The following is a 27,631-nucleotide window of genomic DNA, read 5'->3' as shown; positions in this document are numbered from 1 at the left end:
TTTTTATAATATTTTACTTAGTCTAACTTTGATATGCAAGCTGTGGTTTTCTGTTATTGAAGGAACGTACTTTTAAATTATGCTTTAGAGACATTTATGCTATTAAGCCTTAGTGTGTATCTTTTGTTGAAACCGGTATTAGGTTTTAAATCCTGTAATCTTAATTTCGTCTGTATTTTCCATTAATATTTATTCGTTATCTCGTCAACAAGAGGCTGTTGTAAAACTAGCTTATGTATATATCGAGCGACATACCTGACGTCATCGAACTTGGCCAGGAACTCCTCCTGGTCGGCCGCGGCGTGCGTGTCGAACACGTTCATCTGTATGAGCCGCCCGCCGCCCTCCTCGGCGCCCGCGCGGAGCTCGTCTGCGAACACACACTGACACGTTACCTGTCGTCGAACGTTTGTGGTGACAGCCATGCGAGTGTATATAAATCGTTCTCCCCTTGGGCAAAGTTTGTGGTGGCTTCTGTACCATCATGCCACAAAAGACATAAATCTGATACTAGTCAATTTGTATGAGATCCTCGAACACAAATAATTATTGAATGTCAAAAAATTGTGCGGCAAATTCCACACTTCACCAACAATGCGAGTTGGTGTGTTGCAGACATGCATGTTTGCTCACGATAATTTCCTTAACCATTAAACACGAAATAAATCGTAAAGACAAATAAGGCATATGAATAGTCATAATACAGAATATACTCAAGCCTACTTCCGTCTATGTATCTAAAATCGAAGAACAGTGTCATGTATAAATAAACAAAAGTGAACCTTACCTATCAGATCATAGAGTCCAGTTCTCATAAACTCGCTCCGCAAATGCATCCTGAATTCTAACTCCTCTGGTTCAGTGATGATCGCGTTCATAAGTTGCATGCAACCGTTCTGATGACAAGCAATATTGAGTTTAATGATATGGACATTAAGACTGCTTTTAGAGATATATAATAAGATTTGAAGTAGATATATATCATAACATGTACTTTAAGAACCTTCATGTAATATTTAACTAATTTCTGGTCCTTCGAGCCGGATATATATTTTTTTTGTAATTTATAATATATATAATATGTTGTATATAATATGTATATGTTTTATCTTTATTTAATAACAACACTTGATATATCACACTGATCATCTTAGATTTGACTGCAAATAAATAAATACGTATCGAAGGCAAAATTGTTATTACTTTCTAAGCTTTTTATAATTAAATTTAAACCTCAACATAGAATAACAATCTTCACCTTCAAGCTCTCGGGTGCCTTAGCGACCAAGCCCTCGATGATTGGCAATAACCTCGGCTTCCGGCTCGATTCGCCCGCCATCGTGATCGCTTCTAGAACTTTCTCGTGACCGTTCGGTATGAGACATATCGCAGCGAGTACCTGAAATTATTGTTAAAACATTCTTTAATATAAATAGAAAACAACAGGAATATCTATGACATTTTGGTGTCGATTAGTTGAAATGGCCGAGTGATAAGAGCGCGTAACTCTGAAGAAGATAGCTTGTTCAAATCCGGACACTAATTGCATTATCACAGATGTTTATTCACAGGCTGTTTCTTTATATTATACTAGCAACCCGCCCTTGCTTCGTAAGTAGTACCCTAATGTATCTTTCTACCAGTAAAAAAAATTTAGAATAGCAGCCTTAGTTCCGGAGATTATCTCTTGCATAAATACAAATAAATATTAGCTCTTTGTAAGGTTAATATCGATAGCAAAATAAATATAATATTCGTAGTAACCTTAGATGCTTCCAAAGCACAATGAGGTTTCCTAGCATCCAGACTCCTAGCCAGGACCGGAAGCGCTTCTCTACACTCAAAAACCGCACGGATACCGACTGTGTTGTTGAGAATCGCTGAGAGACACCGAATACATTCATACTGGACGCGATCATAACGGGAATCACTGAAAAAAAAAACATCGAATATTTGGATGAATATTTAAGATCTTTGACAAAAAAATAACATTTTTTTAAAATTCTCGTTCAATCGGTGTCAATGCTATTTAATCCTTTAATTCTTACCGATAAAATCCACTGCCACTGATAGCATGTAAACGTAATATCAACATTATAATGCTAATAATAATAATAATAATCATCAAATCGAAATGATACTTACTTGGTATAGCAGACATTGAGCGTGGTCAGGAGACTCTCGATGCCCTTCGTGCCGAACTCCTCGATCCAGGACAAGGGATTGTTCGTCAATGCTATCCTGAGGTTCTCCAAGCAACTATGCAGTTTACCCACCGACAGTTCAGGTTGATTTAGGTATGACACATAATCAGATGGTTTTTCGAATTTCGATCGACCTTCCTGAAAATAATTGATAATATATCATTTTTTTATTCATATCATTACTACCATATAATATATATATGATATAGATACCCTACCACCAGTAGGACTTTGTGCTATACCAACAATAAACCGTCAAACAATAATCAGTGTTTCAGTGTGAATGGTGAGCCATCCAGTGTAACTACAGGCACAAGAGACATAACATCTTATTTACGAAGGTTGGTGGCGCAGTGACAATGTAAGGAATGGTTAATATTTCTGACAGTGCAAATGTATATGGGCGTTGTAGCCAAATACCAGTCCCCCACCTTTTTTTAAAAAAAAACAGATGTTTTTCTTCAACATATAAAGACAACTCCCTCCGATCTCTCCAAATATATTTACAATAAAAATTTTACAAATCTCTTAGAGGCATAGGAATTATATATATTTAACTTGACGACACAGCAGACGAGTATAGATATATCCGCTTACAGAGACGCCCTATCACATTAAATTATTTAGTTTTTATCAAAAATAAACTTAAAAAATATAATATAATTTGAATTTTTTTTGTTGTCTCTACACTAAGTCGTCTCACGCACACTCACACTAATGCATACTGACATTAATTTAACTTGGAGGGCGCCATCACGAGTATATCTATATGTATAGATCTATAAGTATAACACTTGATGGTGAATGACTAACTCTGTCCATTGAAATGAACATTGTAAATAATATATAACATATGTGTGAGTGTTACCCACACAGGAAACCATAAAGCTACTCACATAAGACAACACTGCACTATATTCAATGGAAGGACGAGTAAAGATACACAAACCTAATGCTCACATAGTCCATGGGATTTGCATTTAACTCTGCTATATAATGCACTACAAACAGTTCTTGAATGATATATATTTATTTATAACACAAAACTGTTTCACATACCTACTTAAATCCACTTCAATTTTACTTCCTAAAATTCCGATAACAACGAAACGACATTTTCTCACGACTCCATAATTAATACAATAAATTATTTTAGATCTCGACCAATGACATGTCAGTTCGAGGTCAAAGTTGTTTATTTATCTTACACCTCCTGCCGTTGAAACAGACTCTAATTTTAATCATACTTAAAGCTTTTCAAATTGATACAAACCTGTGCGTTGACAAATTTGTACGCCACCAGCATTTTCTTCTTTTGATCCCTTGAGTATTTTCTTAACGGTTCCTTTTTCTTTTCACCGATATTCATATCAGTCTGAAATAATTAATTAATATTACATTAACTTTACCAATTAATTAATTATAATCTTATGTTAAGCTTAGCTACCGTCCCTAGCTCGTAACCCGTCCAAGCTCCACACTGATAATATCAGGGTCTACATATATTGGTTTACACGGCTCTCGCTATCGGCATGATTTTTCCCATATCGTCAAAGTTAAACTTCATCTAATATACGCAAAACAAGAACTATACAACTGAGCCTTCCTCCTGATTCCTTTCATTGGTTATAACCGTAACAAAATCCATTCCGTAGTTTAAGTTTATCGCGTCCAGAAAGACGAGCCCATAGCCAAACAAAGTTGCCGTAAAAGGAAGGATGTCTCTCGACAGTGGTGACTACTGACTGACCATCAAGTAGGCCATTGGCCCCTTCGCCTACATAAATAATAAAAATAAAACATATAAGTGTGCGCCTCGGGACGCCCGACGGAAGTGATATCTTAAACTAGTCTAATTTGAACATGCGTAAGAGATAGGGAAGACTGACGCCGTAACGCGTTACGTAACGTAGCGGTTTATCCCCCCCATAAGAAGTTATCACTTTTAAAAACTCACTAATACTTCTCACCATGATCCGTGCAATATGCGAAATCATTAAAAGATATGACTTTATATGCAATACAATGTATTAGAAACAAAACTTAAACATGGAATTCACAACCGTTATTTTCATTATATATCACATAACCGAATATTTCATTGGAAAACCAGAGTTACTACTGAATTTATAGCCGGTTCTTATCGGTGTAATTCAATCCGGTGAGATGATATCTTGAACCAAGAATATTTTATGTCAACAGGCACAGAAATATCAGAAAACAATAACACTCAGTCAAGGTAACATCTCGACGTATCAATGACAGGATCTCCTAAAGTGAGTATTAAATCCTAATACTCACGAGCATCTCCTCAAATCTTCGCTCGAGCTGGTCGTCGTCCAACGCGTCTATCTTGTTGGTGTACTCCGCGGCGGGCTCGTCGTCCTCCGCGCGGGGCTCCGCCCTCGGCACTGTGTCGTAGCCGCGCTCGAGCCCCGCGCCCGCCTTCTTGGGCCGCCCGAACCATGTGTCCAGCTGGAGAATAAATAATAAATTTAAGCACTATTCTTCTCAGACATTTGCGTTCTTTGTTCCATAAAAATAAATTATATATAAATGCATATCTGATAAACATGGCTAAAAATTTTTTCATGTTCCTCTTAAAAACGAATACACTTTGTAATACAGCCATGTCAACTCCAACGATGCTCGCGTCTAGTTACGACAAGAGCATGTAGCTGCTTCTTTATATCAAATATTTTTTCATCAGCCAGACCCATAATTTGAATCAGTAACTTCAGACCTGCAGCTTCATACAACTAACGCAGTTAATCTCAGTGAGTACAAATTTTATATTAGAAGTAAGTATTACTAGTGATCGCTCATGAGATATGAAGCGACATTAGTGCAATGGTTTAAGAGCCGCCTAGCAATGTAAAGTGACAGGATCGTTCCAGATCACCTGGCCTATTGTCGTACCCACTCCTAAAACAAGCTTTAAACTTAATTTACACCTCGTAAATAGGAATATTAGTAATACATAATAAGACCCTACTTGGTGGTAGGGCTCTGTGCAAGTCCATCTGGGTAGGTACCACCCACTCATCAGATATTCTACCGCCAAACAGCAGTACTCAGTATTGTTGTGTTCCGGTTTGAAGGGTGAGTGAGTTAGTGTAACTACCGGCACAAGGGACGTAACATCTTGGTTCCCAAGGTTGGTGGCGCATTGATGATGTAAGGAATGGTTAATATTTCTTACAACGCCATTGTCTATGGGCTGTGGTGACCACTTACCATTAGGTGGCCCATTTGCTCGTCCGCCTACCGATATCATAAACAAAATATAAAAATAAGAGGCCATAGCTATATTATAATTTGATCTCATTAAGAAAAATGAGATCGGTAAGTGAATAAAACTAATACAACATCCGAACAAAGTCGGGTCGGGCTGCTAGTTTAATAAATAGATTCTACGTCGTATATAATAACTTTTATCATGGTCTCTGAATAAATTGAATACGTTACGACAGAAGGAAGGAATGCCGTGATATCATTGTCCCTTTTAAGTTGGTATTTTTAATAATAAACACATGTAATATAATAAATAATAAATAAATATTGTACAACATCACACACATTACTCTGATCCCAATGTAAGTAGATAAAGCACTTGTGTTATGGAAAATCAGTAGTAACGACGGTACCACAAACACCCAGACCAGCATAGAAAACTAATGAACTTTTTCTACATCGACTCGGCCAGGAATCGTACCCGTCACCTCGGAGTGGCGTACCCATGAAAACCGGTGTACACACTACTCGACCATGGAGGTCTTCAAACTATTATTTAACTTGCAACGTTTGTTTGTGTGTGTGAAATCTTACAAGCGGACTTACGAGTCGCATCCCATTATTCTAAGGAGTTGAATTTAACTAATTAATTTTCGATAACAATACATTTTTATGATAAGTCTAAACAGGATATCGAGGATTCAAGCGAAGGAACACGTTACAGTCAAAATCAGTTTTTTTATTTAATTATATTTACTATCAACTTATTATTTTGTCTTTTAAACTGTTTCTTAACATAAATCACGCTCTGAAGGTTTATGCCATTAATTTTTAAGGAAGCAGCTATTATTATAATTGTTTAGTGACAAAAATCTTCCTAAACGGCTGAATGGCTTGAATGGATCTTTGGACGGTGACGCTTAGACAGGTTTTGATTGGTAGCGCTGCGATCGTGTACCAGATTCTTTATAGTAAAAAAATAGAATAAAACCTAAAAAATATATATATTTATTTTCTAACGCGTATCGAATTCAATTTTTTTCGAAGATTAACTTTAGAGGTTATCTCTCTGCTCCGATATGATTTGCTCCTTTGGCCTAACCAAAAAGTCTTCGATGACCTTAAAATCAAAATTTAATCAATTAAACAGTTTTTAAACATATTATTTTCTAATTCCACCCATACGAAGTCGAGACGGTCAAATGGGTAACCTGATAGTAAGTGGTCACCACTGCCCATAAATTTTAACCATTCCTTACATCGCCAATGCGCTCCCAACGACGAGAACTAAGATGTCATGTCCCTTGTCACTGGCACATTCACTCATAAAACCGGAACAGAACAATACTTAGCATTACTGAGCGGAATAATATCAGACGAGTGGGTTGAACATTTTGAACAGGGAATGGTTTAGATTGACCAAAAAAAAAAAAACCGCTGAGTTTCTTTCGCCGGTTCTTCTCAGGTCAGGGTGTTTCCTTTTCCGAACCGGCGGTAGAGTTTAATTTGACTATCAATAAGTAAGCGTAATGCTTCTATATTGAATAAAGGAATTTGAGTTTGAATTTGAAGAACCCACTCAGACGGGCTTGCACACAGCCCTAACACCAAGCAAAGATAATTACATGTATAATCTTTGATTGATGAACTTCCAGTCGGTTCTTCTCGATAGTAAAACCGTCTCTCAGTTCAAAACGATCCAAAAGCGCTCGCAAAACAACACGAATAAAGTATATTTTCGATTACATTATTTCACAAAAAAAAAAAATACATACCGAAAACGGAGATCTCTCCCTAACATAATCACCGACAACTTTGATCGTATCCATTGTTTACGAGATCAATCAACGCATCACGACAATCGGACAATTGTTACTAAAGCTGATGTCATACTGAACACGAGATCATCGCAATACTAATTATATATTCTATAACATCATTATTATTTTGAGTATGCATTATTTTTAAACATTCGCTATTGATGTTAAGTTGGCAGTAGGGAGACTACGTTGTGCCGGGTGAGTCATTAGTTTCACAAATATAAGGCTGATGTCGTAAGAGAAGCGGGACGAATACACGTATAGCTTAATAATAAACGAACCGTAAATTTACGTATTAAAATTTGCTAATAGCACTGCTATTTTTACAATACTAATAATTTGAGGTATCTTTATCTATTACTTATAACATAACATGTCCTGACTGACTGATTTATCTGTATCATCGCCGAGCTTAAACTGTTAAAGTTAGGGCCATGACATTTCGTGAGTAAGATTGTTTAATTGAGTAGACACTTACTAAGGAAGGAATCTTGGCAATTCTACCCCTAAGGAGGTGAAATACACATCAATGTGGTATACAAAGAGAAAATTAAATCAACGTAATATTTTGTAAATATATTCAACTTCTACGTGAGCAAAGCCGCGGGCAACAGCTGGTTTATAATACAACAATATAACACTTAAATACTTAAATCCAATAATCGTCGTTACAAAACGTCATTTTGTCGCAAATCCATAATGAATATCATAGACAATTCAAGATGTCGACCAATGATATCGCCCCAATTTGATGACAAATCTTTTATTTGGCTTTTGTCCTTTTATGGTTCATCTCGAATCAGCGGGATAGAAGTCAGTTTAGTAAGAGTACAGTTTTCTCGAAGTGTTTCGGTTTATGGTCTTGGGAACGGCAAGTTGGAACCAAAATTAGAGCCCACTTAAGAGCTCAGAATAAGCGCGTGTTATGAGTGCCTTCTGTGAAGTTTAGAGCTTCGTTGACATTGGGAGACAAAAAAATTAATTTTATACTCACCGATAAATTAAAAAAATCAAGGCTTTAAAATACGACGATATTTTTTGTCTGGATAGACACCACCCATTTATCGCGATCTGTACATACTTTGTATTGCTGATTTACCGTACCCTACCGTCAGCTAAAGGCACGGTAGTTAATTGTTCTCTAAACGCATCGAATTACCGTTAACAAGAGTAGGAGAATGAAAACAAGTCAACCAATCTTTATTGAGAGTTTAAAAACAAAGAATACGTTCCAAATTCGAAATATCTAACTACATGAACATACGTAGCTTGCTAAAGCATATCTCTCGCCATACACGATTAGCGTTACATTACAGAATCGCCGAAAATAAGGGTCGTATAAAATGATATACTACTCTTAATACGGTTTTTGCTATAAATCTACTTATATAATTATTGTTTAAGGGTTGATTAGTTAAACAATGCTGTATAATAGACCTCTGGAACTATCCGTCAAATTTGAAAAAAATATTTTTAAATTTATATAACCCAATTATTGAGAAAGTTTATCCATACTAATATAATAAAAGCAAAAGTAACTCTGTCTATCTGTAACACTTTCACGGCCAAAACACTGAACCGAATTTGATAAAATTTGTTATGAAGCAAGCCAGAACCCCAAGGGAAGAAATAGAAATACTTTTTTTAAACGAGATCGAAGCCGCGCAATACAATTATTAGGCTGTATAACCTTACGCAAGGCCCACGAAGACAAATTAAGCACATGAAAAATCAGTAGTGCTAGCCTGGGTTTGAACCCGAAATCATCGGTTAAGATGCATGCGTCTTAAAGGTAATGTGGCAAGCACCACTGAATTTTCATGTGCTTAATTTGTGTTTATAATGCATCTCGAGCTCTGCGGTGAAGGAAAATATCGTGGGGAAACGAAATTCTGCCACATGTGTATTCCACTAACCCGCATTGGTGGAATATGCTCCAAACCTTCTCCTCAAAGGGAGAGAAGCCCAGCAGTGGGAAATTTACAGACTGTTAATGTAATGTAAATGTCCCACGAGGATCAGGAATGTTTAAAGCGGGCGAAGCTAGTATATAATAAAAAAAAAATTTACAAGCTTCACATCTTTCACCGGGTCCCGCGACAGCCCAGTTTAATTTGGGACAAGTACAACTGAATTTTCATGCGCTTAATTTGTGTATACAATTATTCATCCGCGCTCAAAAAAAAGAGTTATATATTTTTTAAATATTTCGTTTCATTGTAAATATCACGTAGTTGTAGCACCGAACACGAAATGTATTTAACTATTTTTGAGCAACTTAAAAACCCAGTGAAGCTTACCCAGTTTTGAATCCGTAACCTTCGGTTAAATCACATGTTCTAACTACTGGGCCATCCTTGACATAAGCAAGTGATCAATTCCAAATACAATCTAAAATACACTTTATATATATCGCTATAGGTATCAAATTTTTATTTTATTCTATTTTAGTTGTATGTAGGAACCTATCAATACCATTGTCACCACTAGTCCAAGGAAAGTCATACAAAATTACCAATTCACCAATAAAACATAACACTACGCAAATTTAATCTTTATTCCAATCACATAAGGTTTATTAATCAATTTATAAACTATAAGGAAAATTTGCAAGGATATTCAATGATATACGAATATGACCTTTATATGCTTGTCACAAGATTCAATTATACTTGAATGTCGTTGAATATTTACACATGCCGTATATTTACTGATGACGATTTCAAGGTCATTGACATTGACCCAAATGGTGCCGTATGACGGGTATAGATTTTTAATGAAATAATTTCGATGAAAATGAAAATCGTTATGATATACAATCTTTACGTTATAAATATAAAGTGTCTAGCTATGTTTACAAAAAAAACTGTCTATCGTAATGTTTAAGGATATTTGCAAGATACCAAAACAATCATTTTTTATAGGGATTATTCCATGGATAACGTAACTGGTTTTTATTTGATCAAAATCTATGGAATTTATATATATACATATATATATATATATAAATTCGTATATCATTGAATATATATATATATTTTTGATGATTTTCATTTTCATCGAAATTATTTCATTAAAAATCTATACCCGTCATACGGCACCATTTGGGTCAATGTCAATGACCTTGAAATCGTCATCAGTAAATATATTATGATGATATTATATATATATATAGATTCAAGTTCAATCATATTTTTTAGATAGCCCGTTTATTGAGAAAGGTGAACAGTAATCTTATTATTTTATGATAAAAAATCATGGATATAATGCTAGTTGACTTCCAGGCAGTAGACATAACATATATATATATAATTGTATTTAACTAACATGACTGTATTTTTAGACGTTGAAAAAGAGTAACTACTGAGTTTCCTGCCGGTTCTTCTCGGTAGAATCTACATTCCGAACCGGTGGTAGCTTTACTTTAAATAGTTTGTTAAATGACGATTCAAAAGTGCTTGTAAAAGCCTACTTGAATAAAGTATATTTTGATTTGATTTAAAAACGTGCTAATCACCGAAACCACTAGCCGATTTAAATAATCGTTTTATCATTCAATAGTCGGGCTATTCGTAAAGAAGTTATGGAGTATTTGACGTCACCAATGGGGAAAGTGCTGGTAGAATTGACGACGGTAAAGACCGCTCGAGTATCCAGCACAAAACATTATTATAAAGCAGATTTCCTCAGCCTTTCTTGTCAATATATATAGACTCGTTAGTAAAAAAGTAGCCTATGTTTTAACTTATAGCAAAAAGACCTTGAAAGAGCAACAGTCAGACAGACCGACAGACAGAGTTACATTTACATTTATAATAATAGATAATTATTAACACATAAGAAACACGTGTTCATAGGACTGACGTGTTAATGAGTGAGTACAGTCCATTCCAATGGCAGGAGGAGTTGGATAAACAAACAACTTTGACCTTGAATTGACGTTACGTCATTGGTCGAGATCTAAAATAACTCATTCTGGTCTCATTATGGATTCGTATACAATTTTTTCGATTAATGTCGTTTTAAATTTTTGCGAGAACTGTAGAAGTATTCTGTAAGATCAAAGTCAAGACTCTCTGCAGGACGCGATCATGAAATGTCAAAAAGTGATAGACAACATTGACTTAAACAACTATAACATTTAAAGGTTCAAAAAATCTTATCACCGTAAGTCGACTTTCAACACTTCACGTGTGAGAAACGAAGTGAGTTCTTATTTGTAGAACGGCATAAGTTTTTTATTGGATAATGTAGCAGAATATGTAAATCTGAGGTTTGTTTATCTTAATTCCTACCATTGGTATAGTGGCTACTATTGGTATATTGGATTTGTTGGCAGGCGAGCCCGCCTGAATAGGTATCACCCACTCATCAGATAACTACCGCTAAACAGCAGTACTACAACTATTAATTTAAAAATTTATTACATTTATTATGAGGCACATTTATTGTATTGTTAAATGAAATCTATCAATATGTGGCACTCACAAATTAATTTTACATTTAATTTTAAATCTATAAATTTATAATTTATTTTATCAATGAACTTGTAATATAAAAATTAATTATGTTATTATTGTATCATATTTTTGCATGGAATAAAGAATATTATTATTATTACTATTTTAAACAAGTACTTAGTATTGTTGTGTTCTGTTTTGAAAGGAACTACTCCAACTACAGGCACAAGAGACAGCATATTATCTCCAAAAATTGGTGGCGTTTCGGCGATGTGAGGAATGGTTTATATTTATCACAGTACCATTGTCAATGGGCGTTGGTGCCCATAAAGATGTGGTGGCGTGTATTAGGGTATATGTATATACCAGTCTGTGTTCCAAGTATGAATAAATATAGATTAGAACTCGTTAATGGTAGTAACGCGAAATAGTCACGTTTCGCGTTAACGTTATAAAAATTATATGGAAAAAAATAACAGTTTACGAAATACATTAACTTTATCTATGCTGTTAAACGAAGTGACAGTTTTGTAAATGAAATAATTTAACCGAAGATACATACAACTTATACCAGAAGATACATCGCGTTTCGGAGGTTTTATATAATAGACCAGTAGTTTCGCTCGCGTTTTAGTTGTTTGCCGTCAAGTGCTAGGTATGAAAAAGTATCCTATGACCTTCCTTGGGATTAAAGCGTGCTTATCAAATTTCATCAAATTCGGTTCAATTGTCCGTGAAGGCGTAACAGACAGTTATATTGGTAGAACACTCTATTCCAACCATAAGATGAGAAAAGCCAAATAAACAACATTTGACAGCGAATTGACGCGATATAATTGGTCGAGAGCATGATTAATCTACGATATTCAATATGGTTTTTCGAAAAAAAAAAAAAAACGTTTTGAACGTCGACGAATCTGTTACCGGAATTTCGGAATTAAAATTAAAGTGGAAAAAAGTAGTTAAGTGTAATAATAATGTTGTATACTATAAATAAAGTTTTAATAGTGCACAATATAGCTGAGTTATTAGCAAATCGCATGAAATACGTAAATCTAAGGTTTGTTTATCTTTCTTCCTACTTCCATTACATACTTATACTACGTACAAACATAGCTAAGTTTCGCAGTTTCACTCGCTTTTACACTATTGACTTGACAAGCGTAAATTTCCTGTTCTCGTAAAAATATATATGGTAAAACTAAACGCGCTCTGGCGAATAATTCACAAAATAACAATCCTACGTTTTTATAGTTCAAATTCCAGTAACAAAGTAATTATTTCATTTCATTGAAAAACAAACGCCAAAAAAAATGCCTAAGACGTTTACTTTTAGGTGTACTGAAAACATTTTAAGCATTGTAGTCGACAGCAATGAAAAAAGTTTGTCTTATTCGACTGTTTGGTTTTTTTTTTGTTAGTCATTGCACGTAATATATTTTTTCAATCGATTTGTTTTTTTTTTTATTATTATATAGACTATAGAAACCGAAATAAAAATACTACGCAATAGGGCACAATTTTGTAAAACTAGGGAAACCTTCACTAACTATTTCGTTATTAATAAGGATTATGTCAATAAACATCCCACCCAAAAGGATTAAATAAGGTTGGAAAATGGGATAAACGCCTAATATTATCGTAGATGACAATCCAGCTTCACTCAGGTAAAATAAATAAAGTTAAACGAATACAGTTTATCCTTTACTTTTCAGATAGCATATAACTTTTTCATAAACGTTGATCTATGATAATAAGTTTCCATAGAGTTTACCGTACCCTTAAACAAAATTATTATTTGGAACGCACTTTCTGAACGCACCCGTAAACTTCAAACATGGTCGCCCTTTGAACTGTCATGTCGTTGATTTTATGGATATAATATCGGAATAGCTCGATTACGAATTTTGCGGTTATATATTGTCGACTAAAAAAAAAATCTTTTTGAACGATCTTTAAATGTGGATACGTTTCAATCGGATCTATCGTAGACCTGCACGACAATAATATTATAGGTAACATTTAAGATATTATGGTTGGAAAAGTAACGGTGTAAACTCTTTTAAGAGGTAAAGTGCTGAGCCTGTTTAAGTAGCCTATTTGCAAACACATTTAGTTAAATATAATGACTCCATCGATAATCGTTACGTCAATCTGTCTATACAATGAAATAATTTACGTCATCGACGTTTCTTATTGGACGGGCTCCAAAGTGTTTAAAGTTATTTTGTTGTACATAACATACATTGTTCGTTCATCAATTACGTTGGTAAACTTTGCTGAAAAGAAAAAGTCAAACTTAATTCGACATCTAAAGTCGATTGACATCTAATCTTCTCCGAACACAAGATTAAAGCAAAATAAACAACACTTGACCTAGAATTGACGCGAGATCGAGAGCTTGAATAATCTATGATATTCATTATGGTTTAAGAATAAATTGAATTTTGAATATTGATAATGGAACTTTGGACGTAAAATTAAAGTGGATATAATTTGTATGTGATGGTGATGTCGTCTTCACCGATTTAATCATAGCCACCAATCTCAAAGGCGACCAGCCGACTACACAGAATGTGCAGGCAGTGCACAAGTATGTGCGTGTAATCGTAGAGCTTATATGCCATCGGTTTTACGTACTTTCTGAGGAGGTGATCACACCCGTGACTCCGGACTTTTACTTTTGTTTAGTTTTATTTATTTTACCAGAGCAAAGCTGAGTTTTCATCGAGTTTGTAATACTTCTTTACAATTATACATTTTTTATGAACTAAGTACAGACAGACAGACAGTTCTTTTTGTGAATGAAATAGGTAATCGGGCAAATTGGCCAATTACTATTTTGCAGTATAATATCTGATGGATGATAGCTACCCAGATGCGAAAAGCCCTACCGCTAAGACAGGTTGGGGTACACTTATTTTGGAACAATAACATTTACCTACCGAGTTACAACAGATAATTATGTAAATTAATAATAAATAAGAATTAACGTAGGTAATTATTAATTTCTTGCAATTAATACGTTCTTGCGAGAACTCGACGATTAAAAAAAAAACTCACCGTGAACATATCCCACATTGCATCCATTTATGAAACATTCAAATCGAACTTCGATTCGATCATCACTTTTAATTCACCGCCAATGAAAACAAGAGTTAGTGACGTCACTGCACACGAAGACACGTCTAACAATTACGAATTACTGACGAACACTGCACATGCTATGTTAAATTAGTATGCGACTCCGTTGATTAAACGTCGCTTATTCATAGTACAGGACTGAATTTCTATACAAGTGAATCTAAATTTCTATATACTTATATTTAAATTACATTCGTTTATATATCAGAGATGTTATGGAACTGGATACGGTCTATGAATAACATTTTACAGGATTCAGATACGTTTACGCATACGTAATTATTTTGGATTCTCCGATTTGTTTAGGGTAGTTTCGGTTCGACTTTTTTGTAAGCTATTTTTGGGCATTACATTCATAGAAAAACAAGTCCACTTAAAAAACAAATTTAAATACTCTCTTTAAGAGTATAGTATGCAAGATTAAAACTATAATAAACAATTCTTAGGATTCGGTTTCGAATAGACTATTATTATTTCGGATATCCGATATTCCTGTCACGCGTCACGCGTTTACCCCATAAAATTAACGTAAAATTTGTTTGTTTGTCTGTAGGGGACAATCTTCGGAAATAATACTTCAATTCTAAAAAAAATATTCTCGGGTAAATTTACATTATTCCTAAGCGCTATATTTATAATTTATTTTACATCACAGCATTATCTTTATTAATAAATTTAAAATGAATTCCAGGCGAGTGAAGCCGGGGCGAGTACAGTATAAAAGTATTCCATCTCATATGTTAAAACATAATAAACTAATTACTCATTTACTTGTAACGACTATAGATAGTGCACCGGCGCCGGAGCACAATAAATTGATCACGGTAATGACATAACCTCCCGCATTTCCATCCAAGAACGGAGGTATACATGTCTCTTTTTGACACAGGGGTGATATATATCGTCCGTCCCTTTCTCACACTAATTGATGACCCATTTGGAGATCAATTTTAGGTTAAATCTCCTACTGGTCAATTTAAATGTTTGTTTTTTTTTTACAAAACATGCTGAATATTTCTAGAAGACTTTCACGTGTAGCGTCTGTGCTTATTAGACCTAGTTTTTGAAATAGTTTTATCGACTCCCTTCGGGATTTTTTACAATAATGTACATTCATGACATGGTGGTAGAGCTTTGTGCAACCCCGTCAATAGCACAATAGGGGTCACACTTTGAGACATTTAGGGTTATTGGTAATTCGACGTATTCCCTTTAGGAGGTATCACCTATCACTTTTTTTTAAAATAAATTTTTGAAGTTGCATTTTTGACTTATTTAAAAAAAAAAGCTAAAAAAACGAGATAACTCAACAATGGTTCACTTTTACATCATGCACATGAGGGTTAGAATTATCGCAAATAGTCACCCCTATCACCTCCTAGCGGGAAAAACCAATAACCCTGTATAAAGTCTTTGGTCCGATCTCAGAATCAAGTGGGAACGATAACAGCCCAAGGTGTCAGCCCCTTGACTATTGTCGTCCCCACTCCTAGCAGAAGCTTTAAGCTTTATTGGAGGCGTACATAGGAATACTAGTAATTCCTTATAATGGGGCATAGCTACTCCTCTTTTTCTAATTGAAGATACGTCATTTATATATAAAAAAAATTACTATAATCTATCTCTCAAATTATTATTTATTGTGATCCGATTCCGTTCAATTGAATCCGTGATTGCTTTACAAATTAATTCCAAATTTAAACATAATTATAATTTGGTTCATTTATCCTATTCGGGTAGGCAATGACCATACAGCCTAAAAATATATTCCCTAATTCCATATAAATTAAAAACCTTTATTTATTTTTAAACTACCTTTTGAATCAATTAATATATAATGTCACAATACACAGGTGATTTAACCTACGCAATAAAAACCCAATCGACCTCGTCTCGCTATTGACCATGCGCATGAGTAAGCAGACGTTATGGCGGTTACGTCATCATGAGCATTTTTTTTTTTAAATAAGACCAATCTCACACGGTCGTGCGATATTTAACCAAGCCTTACGTAATTTCTCTTGTCTTCTAAAATCTGATTTTCTCTCTCTAATGGAGATTCTCGATAACAGTGTAAGAATTGGTAAAGTCTTGCATCTGACCTTTCACCAGGTTGCTGTTGAACTTAAAAAAGTAGGTATAAAGAGTGTCCGTAAAGGGCTCAAACGCCTGCATTACGTACTGTAATGCAGGCCTTTCCTGGACAACTTTCGCCAACTTTGTCGAAATTATGCTGATACATAAAGCTGAAGAGTGTTTGTTTGTTCGGATGCGCTAAGATCAGGCCACATCAGCTCAATTTGGAAAAACATCTCTAAGATAAGCTGTGGCGGAGCAGTACTGTTTTACGCAGGCGTAACTTAACAAATCGGCGAGTTATTATAATAAGCAATGTGTTGAATCTGATTGTGATCAAGTCGACAACATTACCTGTCCTCAAGATTAACGATCAGATAGTAACTAATCAACAAACATGCACAAACAGAGATGTTCCTCTCAGAAATGCACAAAACCTTACTATAGACAACGAAACGTATATTTTATCATAGGTAGGCGTTTGCGCATATGGACCACCTGATCGCAAGTGGTCACCACTGCCCATAGACAATGCCAATAAACAAACGCTGTAAGAAATATTAACCATACATCGCCAATGCGCCAGCAATCTTGGGAACTTAGATGTTATGTCCCTTGTGCCTGTAGTTAAACTAGCTCACTCACCCTTAAAACCGAAACACAATATTGATTACTGTTGTTTGGCGGTAGAATATTTGATGAGTGGGTCGTATCCACCCAGACGGGTTTGCACAAAGCACTACCAACAAGTAAACGTAAGGTGAACCAAAAAAAAATTGAACTTTCATCACATCCCTTCCAATTCATTACAATAACTTTTCAATGGGGTGTAATTAATGACTAACAGTTTCAATAAAAATCGGTTTCAAGTAACACGATTAAGTCTCAATAACGGTAAACCCCCTTCGAAGATTGAGCGTCAAGCTTTGCTTTCTGATTCCTTGAGCTATTGTGGTACATATAGTCTATTCCAAGGAATGAAGATAAACATACCTTATATTTACGTATTCTATGCGATTTTCTAATAGTTAGTTAGTACTTAAATTTTACTTCTAAAGTTCTGATAACAGTTTCGCCATATTTTTCAGAAAATCCAGAATGTATATCATACATTATTCAACTCTCTCGACCAATGAAATCGCGTAGAATCGACGTCAAATGTTGTTCATGGCTTTGTCTTTTATGATTGGAACATAACTATATAAGTTTCATGAAAAAAATAGGAGTACTAGTATATAGTCTTAAAGTGAAACACAGCTGATACTATTTATACAGTAAATAATACGAAAGCAGAATATAACGACAATTATAATAGATAGATAGCTGACCTTAGATAGATCTAGGAATGTCGTTTGCCCTACAAAGTGACTGACCTTTGAAAAGAGACAAGCTTTAGCCGACGACATCGCTCGTGGACATAACAAAAGTCTAACTCTAACCATATAATATACGACTAAATCATTAGAAAACTAAATTACCAGACTGGTAATAACCCGTTCGCTGTGCAATTCAGCACATATGGGGGTTTTCATCGAACACGTGCAGGTGCTCACGATAAGCTACGACGCCGAGCACATGATTAATAATAAACACATGAAAATTCGTGGTGGTGTTCGTCCGGTTTGGAACCCGCATTTTTTCGTTATGATTCATATTTCCTAACCGACTGGATTTCCTTCGAACAATATGATTTAAAAAAAATCGCAAGTAATACTAATCACCTATACATATAATAAAATTGGAGTGTCTGTTTGTAATACGCGGTACATATACCAAAATAACATTTCTTTCAATTTTTGTCTGTCTGTCTATTCGTTCCGGATATCTCTAGATATCCGTGCGATTTGCTCATAACTCAGCTATACTGTGCACTACTAAGAGTTTATAATTAATTTATCTTTATTTATAATACAACACTATTACTTACACTTAACCACTTATTTACACTTTAATTTTACTTCCAAACTTCCGATAACAGTTTCGTCGACGTTCAAATCAAGCTCTCGACATACATATGATATCGCGTCAATTTGCTGTCAAATTTTGTTTATTTGGCTTTTCTTCTCTCATGGTTGTAATAGACTATAGTGATATTAGTGCTTGCTTTAAGTCATATTCCGTACGTTTGCGTATTTCTTGGTGGTAGGACGTTCGGGTAGGTCTCACCTCCAACGAGAAGAATTAGAAAGTAACTCGCTACTAATTTCAAATAACAAAATTTACAATGATGTCATAATTCACAATTATTGTTGAGTCAGTTTAAAGGCTGATATCAGTTTATACCATAGAAAGTGAGAACAACGTGCTGATATTTCCATTTATGATTTTCACCGGAGCCCTAACACCACTAACCATGCCACTGGACGTATCAGAACATTATAGACGAAATATTGAAGAACAATAATTCAACGCAAGCTACTAGGTATTAATAAAAATGCATCAATAATTTGACCTTCAACTCATAATGATGTCATCTAGCTTATACAAAATAATTTTCATTATCGCGTAGGTGATATATATAGGATGAAACATACATATATATGTAATACCTAAGCCCAGATGACCCACCAATACAACAGTTGAATCACAGCCGAAGATAAGATGTTTAAATATATATAATTAAGGAAACAGGCATGTGTCGAATGAAAATCCTCGTGTGCATCCACAAATATTGGAGCTGATTGGTTGATTAAGCTCTATGCCTTAAAATAGACAAGTATTCAGGCAAATTATTAAAAAAAAATTGTGGCTGTTATTGTACTTAAGAACAGAGTAGTTCAACTTAGGTTGGTAACCATGTCTAACCAACGCTTCAGAGTTTTGAATCATTCTTCATAAACATTAAACAATGCAAAAATTACGGCAATAGGGAATATTGCCAACGCCATCTCGAGAGCTCTAGTTATTTAGAATGGACTCTTGAAGTAACAACGTTTGGAATAACCGCGAAGTTTTTATCGAAACTTTTAAGTAAAATTAAATTTGATATGAGTAGTCGATTCGAATAGTGTTGCATTCAAAGATATATCAATACTAATCTATACTTATATTATATATACAAAAGCAACTCTGTCTGTTGCTTCTTCACGATTAAGCCGCTAAACCGATTTAGATGAAATTTGTTACGGAGGTAGTTAAGAGTCCCGGGCACGACGAAGGCTACTTTTTATTAATCCACCCCTCAATGCAAAGTTATATAAGTTTGTATACATTTCGCACGGGTAAAGCCGCAGGTTCAGCTAGTTTTTAATAAAGAACTATTTGTTTGTAGAGCATAACATAGTAGAGCTTTTAGCCAATGCAATGCAATGAGAATATTTGTACAGTTATTAAAAACTAATCAAAACTATTTATAATCCTAATTAAAATTAAACATGCCTGTGAAACTGTCACCCCCTCCTCTCCCCCATAAATACGCAAACGAGAACTTGAAACAAAAACCCCTTAGACATATAGTTTTAAAATGTATATACATATTTTATCGACTACAAAGTAAAAGATAGCGTGCATAGTATCACCATTTTTATTTATTTTATTGCTACTATATAGCTTTTCGCGTTGGTAATAAAACTATTTCTAAGTAGCAAGCAACTCACACCTCATAATTTTTTTTTTATTAGCACATATATATATATATATATTTATATATGTATTTTACTAACCATAAATTTGGGACTGCAGCCGTAAATTACGTTTTTTTTTTATGAATAATGGAGGTAGGCGCAACTTTCGAAACCTTCCGGTCACGTCGGGTCATTTGCCCAGCAGTGTGACATCCACTAGTTTATTGCATAAAGTTATCACAATATACTTACACCACTACGACGTTTCCATGTCTCCCTGCGTTTCAATCTCGGCACACTGTTATACATTTCGACGATAATCAAACTTCACTCGTCGAATTAAATTAACATCTATTCACTTCACTTTACTGCATCACATCATCCTCACTTTACTTTTACGAATAACGAGTCATCTCCTCAGATTTAGTTTTAAACACTTCTACATCCAAAAAAAAAGACCATAGTTTAACTTAAGGTTAAGAAACATAGATATCATAACTTGATCTGATCTTTAGATAGTATTTCGTTCATATACGTACTGCTCCTTCGGAATATCGTTTTTAATCTTTGTTCTAGTTTTTGCAAATTCCAATTTATTACTATACCTTATATGTGTTACCCTATATTTGTATTTGTATAAGATATGTACAGTGCTGTAAATAATATTACTGACTCTAAGCGGAATTTTCCTCGCTGATCTTCATCTTAAGATCAATGCTAAATATTTTAAAAGACATGCTTTTATAACGTTAAAAGCATGTCTTTAATTTCATCATTGGACGGTACAGGTTTGTTTTAGCTAAAAATATCACAGTATGTTAATTATATTGAAGCAATTTGTTTAAGACATTCAAATCGTTTTGGACAGTTTTCAGAAGAGTGTTAATTGATTCTTAATTATAAATGTATTCCCTACTATCGTAAAATAAGTATGTGTCATCGGTAGTAATATTTCATTAATGTATATTAGAAAAAACAGAGGCCCTAGAATTGAACCTTGTTGAATCCCACATACGATTGCCGCATTAAATTACTTTGAAAATTATTCATTTTTAGTATTTGTGTGCGATTTGTCAGAGAAAATGCAATACTTTCATAAGGTCCTATTATTATAAAAAAAATTTAAGCTATAGTAATTGCCTTAATAGCTTCATCATACAGTATGCTTCATTAAACATTTTATATGAACGGACACAAAATTAAAATTAGTGTTAGGGTTATTATTTCACTTCAGTTAATTGATGGAATTTAATTGATAACCCATTCATCATTTTAAGCTAGGTTTTGTCAGTGAGCCAGTGTAACTACAGACGAGGAATTAAGCATCTTAGTTCCCAAGTTTCGTGGCGGATGGACGATGTACGGGGTCGTTAATATTTCTTTAAAGTGCCAAAGTCGAACACGCGGAGCTGACTACTTATCATAATTGGTCAGTCTACATAATTCATGATTTATTATTAATATCATTATTTTTTAAATATTATCCAATGTTTAGGTGATCCATATGGTAGGTAAGTGTACCAATCTTACTTCTTGCAGTGACAGAGATTATATATGGCTCACATAAAAGGTGACCCATTTAATCGACCTTCTTAAAATAAACCATAAGAAAGATATACTATGTATATAACAAAAGATACATACATATATGTAACGTTTTATCCGAACGATAACAAATATATTATCAAAGATATAAAGAGACTTATTATCTTGTATTAAATATATAACATACTTGCATTCTTTAATATGACTCACGAGTTTTTTTTATAGAATAAGCTATAAGTTGACTTCTAATATATAATCTAATTTGACATATGGGCGATAATTATATATCACTAAAGGGCAGTTCTAACTTATAACGATAATGTTGCGTTCCCGATTCTATTTCGATCCGACTTCGATTACTCCTGAGAACCAGAAAACACTAGCAGTCTGTAAATTACCCACTGCCGGGCGATTGGAGGCGTTAGGCCGTTAACTACTGAGTTTGTTGACGGTTCTTCTCGGTGGAATCTACTTTCCGGCTGTAGGTTTACATTTGATTGAATTTTATAAAAATAATACGTCGATTCAAACGTGTTTATTATTATTTTACTAGCTACCAGACCGACGGGTCTGGTCGGGTTCGCACTAAATATAAACCCTACAATGCCACCCTAAGATATGAAATCTAAGTTGATATGTACCTTGTATCTGTAATAACAATGACTCACTCACTTTAAAACCGCCACAAAAACAATACATTGATGTTAAATGGTAGAACAGCTAGTAAGAGAATGGTACCTAACCAGAAAAAAACTCCACCAGTAACAAGGATTATGATGGTTAACGATGTTAAATAAAATGTTTGTATTCGAATTTCGAAAATGACATTTCTATTTCATAATATGTGCCTCCGTCACACTGCACGATTATAATTAGAAAAATTAGTTAGTTGTGGTTGCTTCCAATTCCTTAATTACAAGTTTAACTTGTATTAGTACCTTCAAGGAAGAAGCACAGTTCATAAGTAACTGCAAGACGGCTTATCTAAATTAATGGTCGTCAAGTGCTAGACAATGCTTGGAAAAGGCCAATTGTAGGGAGGGTCCGAGAGAATATTCTAGATGTTTGTAGAATGGAGATGGCGAAGAATGACGGCATTCATAAATGGAACCTTTCATTATTTATTTTAATGGCTCTCTTCAAGTGTTGCTGAATCTGAGCGAGTATAGTGTGGGCTAGAGAATATTCTAGAATATTCAAAATTAAAAGTATGACTGCCTAAAAATTTAAGTTAGCATTAATTATTGTTTTTCTGCCTTGAACTAAGAATGGGTGGTAAAAAACTGATTTATTCATTACTGACTACCAAGACTGAAGTCAGCTATGATGGAAAAGAACATTAAATTTTTTGTAACCGAATCGAAAAAATCGAAATATAACCTCCATATTTTTCGCTTTGCAGCCATTTTAAATTTAGACTATGACGTGACAACCGTGAATATCATAATGTTTTGATAATATAACTCTCTCGCTGATCTGCCTCGTTTGATCTAGTGGTTGATATAAGGCCACGATGTTTCTTTTGCCACCCAGAGTTACTTTAATCAGTTCAAGTCAGGGTATTTTCTTTTCAGAATCGATGGCAGTGTTCAATTTGATAATCAATAAGTGTAATGCTTCTTAGATATTGTTTTTTTTTTTAATATAGGTTGGCGGACGAGCTAACGGGCCACCTGATGGTAAGTGGTCACCACCCCATAGGCAATGGTGCTGTAAGATATCCTTACATTACGAATGCGCCACCAACCTTTGGAACTAAGATGTTATGTCCCTTGTGCCTGTAGTTACCCTGGCTCGCTCAATCTTCAAACTGGAACAGAACAATACTAAATACTGCTGTTTGGCGGTACAATATCTCCTGTTAGGTGGTACCTACCCAGACGGGCTTGCACAAAGCGCTACCACCAAGTAAATAAAGGAAGAATGAAGGATTAGATTTGGTTTTGCATTTTAATATGTTCTGCGTAGTTGGCTCCTTTGAGATTCGACGCCGAGACAGATAGCTGTCAGGACATCATCATCAACGGAACTCTCTAAATATGCCGTCTCGTGTGTATAGTAGGAGAATGTTTACAAATATGTCAGTCTGTTTGTATAGATTACGCAATCCTGTCTTTGTTTGTAAAACAATTATCTACTGAGGATGACTTATCAGATCTAACTTCAACGTTCGTTTAAGATATTTATATGTGACTAGAGAACCGACCCGGCTTCGTATGAGTAAAATTTACTAATAAATCAAAATTAGATTACAATATCAAAATTTTCGGTGTTACTCCTAAGGTTTACCCACCCTTAGCCTCGAAAATAGTTTTTTGAAAAAGACAACGCTTTAGTTCAGCTGTTTTGTAATAAACTTCTTCGTTTATCGTTCTTTCTATTAGTGAAAACATCAAAATCCGTTGCGTAGAAGATAAAAGGAGATACAGACTGAGGCAGACAGCGAGTTTGATTTATTCGATTTATTATACATACATAGATAGTAGTATACTATATATATTTAGATATTCTTCTGGACATTTGTAATGTGTATAACACTGAACTACTCCTAAACGCTTGGACTTTGATGTCATTTTTGGTTGAGTTTGAGTGGGTCGAAATTGCACCTGATACGTGACTCTGACGTCATCTTTTTTTAACCAAAAATAAATTTTACTTCCCGTACAACTGGGACATCCAAACATAATAGACTCGATAGGAGACAATAATTGTAATTCGTAGCTCAAAAACTATCATTTCTATTATATCTATATATAGGATATAGAAAGACAGACTGACAAACTGGCAACACTAGCGCTGGTATAAATAGATCATCCCTTACATCACCAACGTGCAGCCAGTCTGGGTTACTAAGACGTTATATTATGAACTTAGTACTAGCTCAATTAAATTTTAAAACCTTGCCTAATAGCTTGGTTAAAGGCTTACACAGAGCCTTCTACCAAAGTAAATTAAACAAACAAAAACTATACGTTATATAAAGGAATTGCGTTTGTTACTTGTGTCCGGTTTGAAGCGGTTTAGACACGAGTATTCCATTCACAAATCCATATCGATTAGAGTTCCTTTACCTACGTTGAATTAAAAAAAAAGGTGTAATAACTATGTTATTTAGGTTAAGTGATATCAAATCCACGATACCATTTTATTTAATTAATACTAATCCAATTACGTTGCTTAAGCTACGTCTAAATATTACACCATTTTGAATATAAAAACAGTTGTCAAAAAACATCATCAATGATGCCACATAGTTTATGTAATAACGAATAAATAAAATATATAGTTTTTAAATATCGAATTTCGACCAATGGGCGAACACTAGGAGATATAAATAAACGAACATTGACATTAACTAAATCTTAGTTTTTTTTTTAATATTAACCAATAAGGCAAAAGCCTTCTCTGAAACATTCTGAATGTAATGGTATCAATTTCATGTCAAAACATTCAAAAGAATTCACTTGATAAACATTCAAAAATATTCTAACTTTTTATATAGATCTAAGTTTTTGATCCACATTTAAAACCTTTCTATTGAATAATTATTTAATACAAATATTTTTTCTTCAATTATATGTATACGAATTGAGATCACTTTATGAAAAAAAAAAACGATATACTATCTAAAAATAGCATTTTTAAATTCGACGGTTTATACCACGATAACATTTTTCATTAAAATATCACGCACGCACACTGTTACAGTGCTAAACACATCAATGTTATTTGAAAAATCTAATTGACATTATTTAAATCACAAACACTATTCACTCACGACATTCCAATTTCAAATCGTAATCGATTTTTAACGACACACAAAACCCGATAATAATTCTTTCAAATAACACAACTTTAAAAAAAAAAAGAAAAGTTATGGTACGTGTACACGCAGCGATATACACCTGAAAACTGACTGAATTCACAGATAACATAGATATCGTATGTACACAAAGCGTTTATTAGTATTACGAATAATTTACACGGACAATAACAGAGTTCGTCTGAAAAAAAAAATGGATTCGAATTTCAAACGTTAATATTATTATTTTGTGACGAATACGATTTTATTCTTAAGCAATTTGAATGTAAGGTGAGATGTTTTAATTAAAAAATATTTTATTAGGAGAAGGTTTGGCGTGTTCGATCACGCTGCTCCAATAAAGGTTGGTGATTACATTCAATTCAGTTCTGCCTGCCAATTGAACCCACAATCATCGATTAAGATTCACATGTTCTCACCACTGGGCCATCACGACTTCTATTATTAAAACTTCTTAAACATTAATTTAGTATTGTTTATATATCAATAATTCAAAAATGGCTTCTAATAATTCATAAAATAAAAGATTCATTAATTAATCAATTATTAACAATAACGTAAATTATAAACGATTTTCTAGATTCATTTCTCGTATCGATGATGATGAGTTAACACAGTGGTTAAAGCACGAATCTTAACCGAATGCGGGTTCAAAGTCGTGCACGCGTCTAAATTTTCATGTGCTTAATTTATATAAATCATTCATATTCAAGTTTGAAGGAATAAAACAGTGAGGAAACACATGTTCTTCCTCTCAAAAAGAGGACGTCTTAACCCAACGGTGGAGTATTTAGAAGCTTTTACTTCCCTATATTTAATTAAGTTGTACTTACAAAGCCGCTTTTTGCTTTCTCATGGCGGGACATTTTTTCCTTGTTGACATTCAGATGCACCATTCTGTAACAAGGCATACAATCTATACTAATATTATAAATGCGAAAGTAACTCTGTCTGTCTGTTGCTGAAACGAATTTGATGAGAATTATAAAGCAAACTTTAACCCCGAGGAAGTACATGGGCTACATTTTATGCGTAACACCTGCCGACCCCTAAAACGCGAGCGAGGCCGCGGCCGACGACTAGTATTTATAATCTTAAATAGATCTACGTCTAATTCTCTTGGTGGTAGGACTTTGTGCAAGCCCGTCTGGGTAGGTACCACCCACTCTTCGGATATCCTACTGCCGAACAACAGTACTCAGTATTGTATTGTAGCAGAAAATATTATGTTTATATAATATATAATCTTAACAATATATTGCATGTACGAAAATATAGTTGTACTTTATTTAACTCTCATAATCCTATGAGATAACAACCTAGTTCTTCTAGATCAATGGAGCAATTTAAAAAGTCAATGTTCAAAATGGACCGAGATAGCTGATTGATTGTTGATTGTAGCTGTTGGTTCTAAGAGAGCCTTAACGTGAGTAACCAAACTTTCTTTTTTGTACCCCTTTGTAAGTGTGACTATTCAAAGAATATGTTCTTGTTACATGCAGTTAAAAATTATAACATACATTGTAAATAATTAGATATATTTAACTCAAAAATTAGTGAATTTAAATTTAGTTTACGTCATATTACTAAACTGTAACTGTTTTACTTGCTTTTTGTACTTTCTGTTTTATTTTTAATGTAAGTTGTCATTTGTTTGAATTTATTTAAAGTGTAAACTTGATTGATTTATGTTTTTCACTATTAAGTGTAATTATAAATGTTTGTTTCCCAAATAAATAAATAAATAAATAGCTTTCTGATA

At 34.2% G+C, this 27,631-nt stretch overlaps 1 protein-coding gene across 4 annotated transcripts in view; it reads right to left on the bottom strand.

Annotated features, from left to right (window-relative positions):
- The window catches only part of LOC125074991 (protein diaphanous), a 43,199-nt gene that overhangs the window by 13,301 nt on the left and 2,267 nt on the right, over window positions 1–27,631 (bottom strand). Inside the window, exons 2-9 of one of the 4 annotated variants that reach the window (XM_047686509.1) lie at window positions 26,703–26,766; window positions 4,506–4,679; window positions 3,478–3,579; window positions 2,146–2,342; window positions 1,765–1,930; window positions 1,259–1,399; window positions 788–896; window positions 256–370 (exon numbers count right to left, since the gene is read on the bottom strand). In XM_047686509.1, coding sequence (XP_047542465.1) covers window positions 256–370; window positions 788–896; window positions 1,259–1,399; window positions 1,765–1,930; window positions 2,146–2,342; window positions 3,478–3,579; window positions 4,506–4,679; window positions 26,703–26,765 — 1,067 coding nt within the window. In that variant the 5' untranslated portion in view covers window position 26,766. Of the gene's footprint in view, window positions 1–255; window positions 371–787; window positions 897–1,258; window positions 1,400–1,764; window positions 1,931–2,145; window positions 2,343–3,477; window positions 3,580–4,505; window positions 4,680–7,213; window positions 7,346–14,781; window positions 14,919–20,753; window positions 20,922–26,702; window positions 26,767–27,631 lie in introns of those variants that run through there. The other 3 variants (XM_047686510.1, XM_047686512.1, XM_047686511.1) reach the window with 3 other exon arrangements.

Source organism: Vanessa atalanta, chromosome 29, assembly GCF_905147765.1.
Source record: "Vanessa atalanta chromosome 29, ilVanAtal1.2, whole genome shotgun sequence".
Lineage (NCBI taxonomy): Eukaryota > Metazoa > Arthropoda > Insecta > Lepidoptera > Nymphalidae > Vanessa > Vanessa atalanta.
Note: the sequence above shows the minus strand (reverse complement) of the source record. Positions and strands in the feature narration are given on the sequence as shown.